Source organism: Arachis stenosperma, chromosome 1 (assembly GCF_014773155.1).
Source record: "Arachis stenosperma cultivar V10309 chromosome 1, arast.V10309.gnm1.PFL2, whole genome shotgun sequence".
Taxonomy (NCBI): Eukaryota; Viridiplantae; Streptophyta; class Magnoliopsida; order Fabales; family Fabaceae; genus Arachis; species Arachis stenosperma.
Genome location: NC_080377.1, coordinates 14,558,339 through 14,565,035, shown reverse-complemented (window position 1 = coordinate 14,565,035; position 6,697 = coordinate 14,558,339). Strand labels below are relative to the sequence as shown.

Here is a 6,697-nt window from a genome sequence, read left to right as displayed (position 1 = left end):
TTAAATCATTAATCAAATATGAATTTCCCATTTGAAGTTTATAACCAATCTACCAATAAGGCAATACTTACATGAACAGAAACTTAACCTTTAGTTGCTAGAATTAATAGTAAAAAATTCACCCCCGCCCAGTATTAGTTGAAACAATTATCCAGTAGAAAGATCAATGTGGCTTGAACTTGAACAGCTCATCTTATAGATAATTCGGTAATTTTCTCTCGGAACTCTGGATCTGCACTTCAATCTCTGCATAATGTGGGTGGTTTTCGCTTTCGACAGCATCGCAACAGCACCATTTTGTCAACTAGAGCTATGCTCCAAATATATTCCAAAAATCATCAATTTAGTAAGGTTTCATCGAGACTCTCATGAACAAGGTCGAGAGATCTAGGACCTCCAAAGATGGTTGAATGCTATGATTTTTAAGTGTTATTAAGAGAAGATATGTCGCAACTCAAACTTCAATCGCGATCACATTCTGATTGACTGCGCCTCGCGCATCATAGAGCACTGTCAGCTGGAACTACCTTCACTACTTGAGCAAGCTCATAAGATTTGAAATCTTTTCCATAACATAAGCATAGATCCAGTGCTGTCTTTCCATTCTGAAGCATAAGCAATGAAAAAATAAATGAATAAATAAAAGAACCACACACACACAAGCGTGCACATACATTAAGGGTTGATATATGCTTTCAGCACATTTGTCAGTATTAAAGAAATGCCAAATCAAGTGTCTCAATAACTTAATAAGAGAAGCAGCTAGCTTCACTAAATTCTACCCTGTAGCAGTAATATCTTGATACTAAAATTCTACAGTTTAAAACTGATATAAGTTAATAATTAATTCCAGTGTACTGCATATAGCCCAAAAGGATTAACACAAATAGTCAAAGTCTTGTACACATAATCATGCATAACGAAAATTAAAAAAAAAAAACTGAAACTCAGTATATTGGTATTCTAATAATTAACACTTATGTTTTCAAAATGATATTATCTGTTAAAATAAAATGAGATGAAGTATCAAATTATTACTAAATTTTGTGAAATTTAATACACGATTTATGTATTGAAATTTTTCATTAATATGGTTGGATAGAATAACATTTACTGTTCATAGAAAGTTATCGAGTGGTGTAAGTATACAGCATACTAAAGCTTATTCATAGGATATATTCTGTTATAAGATAGAAATAGAGTGGAAATTTCATTGGACTTAGTATGTAATTTTACATGTGAAACTAAACTAGACATCTAAGATTCTCCAATATCAAACAATGCAAATATATGCACCAAGTCTGGGACCAAATTTGATGTCCAAAAGACAAATTAAGGGGCAAACTTGTAGTCCATCATTAACAATGAGGGACCAAATTGGAGTGCTTAATAAAACATTTTTCAGGTTCTAAGGCACATATGGCTATTCCCTAAAACCTTAAGGGTAGAATAGTTCTTATTGATTAGTTTTACTGGTTTTCGGAGAAGAAAAGAGGCCAAATTTTTGTGGCGTCATATATGCTACTGTTTGGAATATTTGGTTAGAGCAAAATTCTTGCACATTCAACAATAGCTTTTCAAAGAAGCTAGACATGCGGATAGGGTTAGACATTTGGCACGACCTCTGTTTTTTGGATAAAAGAAGAATAACAAAAAAACAAGAATAACATAAGACAGAGAACATGGGAGGATTAAAGATCTCGGTTATCCTCTATTTGGTGTAAGCCTCATTGTCCTTTTACCAAGCTTGTTGACTGACTGGAAAGCTATGCTTCATCTTAAGTTGCTTCTTTTGTTTGTGTTTGTTTTGGAAGGAGAATCTCCTCTCCAGTCCTGTTATATACTTGCTTACTTAACAAAGCCTTTCCCCATTAAATGGGGTCAGCTACATGGATCAAGACACCATTGTGTCGTGTCCATGCTTTAAGATACGACCTTGTTTTATGTTGGCTATTGCAAGCCTAACACAACCCAACATGGCTTCAACGACATCATTGCGTCGTGGCCATATTGGGATGCGACATTGTTTTACGTTGGCAGTCGCACACCGAACAACCCTCCTCGTCTTTCTAGGCTTGGGATCCAATCCTGTTCTATATTCATAATTTTTCTTTTATCCCTAAAAAGAAGGGATCAAACTGAAATTTAGAATCTTTGAAAACCAACTGAATTTTTCTGAGTATATTAGGAATCAAGTGAATTCGGTCCAGGAACAAAGTCATGAACAATAAGATCACCTTAGTTTTCCTTGTTTTATCTGCACCATTGACTAACAAAATTTTTGCTATATCTCTGTTTCTACTTTGAATGGCAACGTGCAATGGAGTCCAACCTTCCTGAAATTTTAGGATTGTAATTATTTTATAAATTAGTAAAATTGAGAAACGTCTTTTATGAATAAAAACAAGATTGGGAACAACAAAACCTTACATTATCTGCAACATTGACATCGACGTTATACTTGATTAATAATTTCACAGTTTGCTTGGCACCAACTTGAACTGCATAATGAAGTGGAGTAGCTCCAACCTAACATAAGATAACATACATGCACAAAAGCACACTTCAGAATGCAGTTTGCATGTGACGACGGCTGCATGAAGAAAGCTTCTTCCTCACCTTGTCCTTCACATGAGGACTTGCACCTTTCCTTAAAAGATGGCTTATCACAGCTTCTTTTTTGCCTATAATTGCCTTATGAAGTGCAGTGAGACCTTCCTGTTTGATCAAATTACCTGTTAAGGGGAATGTCATACAAAGATGGACATTCTCATACGATATATAAAACACTTGCCTTATTAATGAAATCAATATCAAAACCATCTTCAAGAAGCTTATCCATGCAACTCATCTGCATTGACAGAGCAAGGGTGTGCAAAGGGATCCATTTTTCCTGAAATTATGATAAGATGAACTCAAGGGTATAAAATAAAGAGCACAGTAGGATAGAAGGATGTAAAGTTACAGACTTACAGTTGATATTTTTTCCAAGTTAGGAGTCACATTCTGTTGCAATATTGCTCTTTCTTCTGGGTCCAAAAGCTGTTCAATCTCTACAATAATGAGAATATCTACTTGTAGGCACATTTTGTTGGACATTTTCCATGTTTAAGAACTTGTAGAAGCTCAACCATGTTAAAAGAAACAAGTAGATACACTAAAGAGGGAGAAAATATGTAAAGCAATGTTTGAAACCAATTCAATCACATGATACATAAAACGGTAATTAATACATGCATGAAAATGAGCTACAAAAATAAATTTTTGTTTCTTGTCTTTTTTTTATGGTTAAAAAAATGTATAACAACAACAAAACTTTGTTCCACTAGGCAGTGTCAACTACACTTACACTTAAAGTTCTTATGGTAACAATTTGTATAAAGGTAAATATATGAAAGGAGAGAAACAACAAGAAAATTGGCCCTTTAAGTTATAAACAAAGGCTAGAATCAAATATAGTTTTCAACTTTGTGGTGAACTGTTGAACTTTAACATTACGCTAGGACCTAATTATCAAAAAAGGAGTACCTCTCTTAACATGTTCCTCGTTTGTGTCAGTTGATTTTATATTTGCAACAGTAGTAGCTGAAGTCTTTGTTTCTTCCTCCTCCCAATCGCTTTCAAATCCAAGGTTCTCATCCTCAGTTTCCTCATCTTCACCATCAGATTCACTGTCACTGTCAATATCTGGTTCCTCCCAAGTTCCTTCTTGTTGCCCAGTTTTCAAATTTGATACTCCTTTGCCTGCTTTGATTGCAAAGTTAACCCCAACTATGTGGTTGCCACCAGCAAAAGAGAAACTGAGTATTCCTTTTCCTGTACTTCTACAGATTTTATTGAAACTTGCACCCAATTTGGAGTTCCTGATGGTTTCCGTAATAGTAGCAGGAAATTGAATAGTCAGAAGTGGTGTAGCCACAGAGCCCATTTTGGTTTTTCCTGAAAAGAAGGAAAAAGCAGCAGAAACAAAAACAAATCAAACAAGTTGCATACATACATGTACATAAGAGAATTTCTAAGATGCTGTCAGAGGGGGAAAAAAAGGTCTTGCTCTCTCCCATCATTTTGTGCCACATCAGCATATGTGGACCAGCCTGTTTATCTGAATGTATAAGCATGTTTATCCCTTTTCATTATATCCATTTCTTTCCAGAAATTCAGCTCCTTCTGCTATGGCTACTCTTCCCAACAATGATGTCAGGCTCTTTGGGCCTTTACCTTCCTTCTCTTCCGGCAGCGCCACAGCGGTGCACAGCCCTTCTCTGTTGCCTCTGATATTGCTTCTAGTCAAGTCACTAAGGCTGCGTTTGTTTGCAGAGACTGAGATTAAAACTGGGAGACTGGACTCAATATCATATTTGGTAGCCGAACACTGGAACTAAAATTTCATCGTAGGACACAAAATTTCAGTCCCTTCAGTAGCTCCAGAAACTAGGGACATAGAGAACTGAAATTTTTGGGGATGGGAACTAAAACTTTAATAACACCTTTTTTTAAAAAAAAATACTCATTTAATTTTTTAAATCCTAATTCTAGTATTCTATCCATTTTTGAAAACAAATTAGGACTTCTCTCTCCATATATATTTTAAACCAAATAGGATACTAAAAACATAACTCAGTCTTATACACTTTAAACTAAACACAATACAGAAACTTAAGTCTCTGTCTCTCAGTTTATGTCTCCCCGTCTCTGTCTCACAGTCTCTCTTTCAAATGCAGCCCGAGTGATTTAGTGACTTTATCACTGAGCAGAACAAATGGAAATTCAAGTAGTGGTAGGAAACATAGCTTTCAAGGTTTGTTATGTGATTTTCTTGATGGGAATTATGCTTATCGATAACATAGCATCATGACCAGTTACAAAAGACTTTCTCCCTGATGCTCTGAGTTTGGGTTCAAGATTAATTATCAAATGAGAATAAAGGAAGCCCCAAGATTTATGCCCAGAAAGTTAGAGCTAAACTGAAAGACTAATGATATGCGGTCTATTGAAGGAGTTCTATTGGGGATATGTAGAAAAGAAATTCATGTGCTTGTGAGTTGTGATAGTTGGTTGCTATTAAGAAATCTCATAGTAAAGTTTGATAAATTCATTCTACTTTAGAAATATGTTTTTCAGTAAATTTAGGATTTGGAGAAAGTTTCATATGCCTTTCACTTTATTTCTTTCACTCAACAGTTGTCACGGATCAATTATATAGTTCACTGACGATACAAACTTCAATTATCAAGAAATGCACAAGAAGCATATTTAAAATACCATATTAATTGGAAAATATTTTAAATTTTAGCATAAAAGAACTACTCTTCTATAGCTACACATGATTCAAGAAAGTACAGAGAACAAATCCTACCAACATCATAAACATGTTATGCATACACGTGTCTTCTTTTGAACCCATCCATAATATCTTTTAATTCATGTAAAATCCTGCTTAGCTTAGATATGCATTCTTGAACTCCAATAATATCACGCAGCGTAGAATCCCACCAGTGCTTAATATTCTGCCTATATTGCCATTAGTTGCCATAGAAACTAGAAATGTGTATCATATAGAGGACTCAAGAAATTAACAGAGTGAAATTTCAGGGCTTTTCAACAATTTTCTGGTTGGCTTTAGATGAGGCTATGTATTTCGCAACATTGGCGCAGCAAACAAGCTTATCAGTTTTCTCATCCGGGATTTCAACTGAAAACTCTTCTTCCAGCATCAATCAGAGCCGGATCCAATTGAAGAGCACAAGTATCTCAATTACATATTGACACACTCATTCCGAGCAAAGCACCATCAACAAGTCAGAATCAGAAAATTCAGTAACCAACAACTCAGAAATCAGAATCAATATAACAAAACTTAACAATGCAGTGAAGCACATAAAGGATAACACTTATCCGCCACCAGAAGAAACAACAATAACAAACAAGTTTTTAAGTTTAACTAATTTTACTCACGAACAAGCCAACAACTAATAAATTAACTCAGAATTAGAACAATAGCACAAAAATAACTCAGAAAATTATCAATAATCAACAATAATTAACAAAATAACAACAATCCAGCCCTGTTAATAACAATGAACAACGAAGAAAATTAACTCTGAAAACAACAATTAACCCAGAAAGACAGCAATTAACTCCCAAAAATGAAACTGAAGAAGCAGTGGAGGGATGGAGGCTTACAAACTCAGAAATTCAGTAACTCAAAATAAGCCAAAATTAACAAACTCAATCAGAAATCGGAAAACCAAACAAAATACAAAACAAGCAAAAATAAATTGAGGCAGCAGTGCTTACTGGCGGTGAAGGAGGAAGGCAAGTGACAGCGATGGAGGAATGGGAAGTGACGGCAACGGAGAAGGGGAAGTGAGCTCGGACAGAGAGCAACAGAATGCTCGAGGAGGGATGCTGGCCTCAGACACAGAGAGAGAGAGCGCTCGAAAAGACGATGACTGACCAATCAACCTTCGCGACGGCCACGCCACCGGATAACGCGTCCTCGTGCGACGGCGACGAGAAGAGGAGCGATGAGAACTACGAAGAGTTCTGCGATGAGAAGAGTGAGACGGCACCCACGCTTTGTCCCGCCAGCACCCTATACTGGAGGAGAAGAGTTCGGCGATGAGGGAGGGTGACGGTGGCTGGCTGGGCTTAGGATTAGGTTTCAGAGAGTGAGAGAAAGGGGATGGGTATTTCT

At 36.2% G+C, this 6,697-nt stretch overlaps 1 protein-coding gene across 1 annotated transcript; it reads right to left on the bottom strand.

Annotated features, from left to right (window-relative positions):
- Positions 1-6,697, bottom strand: LOC130970721 (ankyrin repeat domain-containing protein EMB506, chloroplastic). Its single transcript, XM_057896892.1, has 8 exons — positions 6,298-6,697; positions 3,529-3,939; positions 2,974-3,053; positions 2,791-2,893; positions 2,620-2,714; positions 2,431-2,529; positions 2,238-2,336; positions 1-605 (listed from the first exon to the last, which is right to left on the bottom strand). Exons 2-8 carry the CDS (start codon positions 3,926-3,928, stop codon positions 501-503), a joined length of 981 nt encoding a protein of 326 aa, XP_057752875.1. The 5' UTR covers positions 3,929-3,939; positions 6,298-6,697; the 3' UTR covers positions 1-500.

Bases quoted from the DNA above. Each gene is read 5' to 3' on its own strand.
- LOC130970721 (XM_057896892.1), bottom strand. From the start codon at position 3,928: ATGGGCTCTGTGGCTACACCACTTCTGACTATTCAATTTCCTGCTACT. The intron at 2,894-2,973 runs GTAAGTCTGTAA...TCATAATTTCAG, and splicing joins ACTTGGAAAAAATATCAACT to GAAAAATGGATCCCTTTGCA. The intron at 2,530-2,619 runs GTGAGGAAGAAG...ATCTTATGTTAG, and splicing joins GTCCTCATGTGAAGGACAAG to GTTGGAGCTACTCCACTTCA.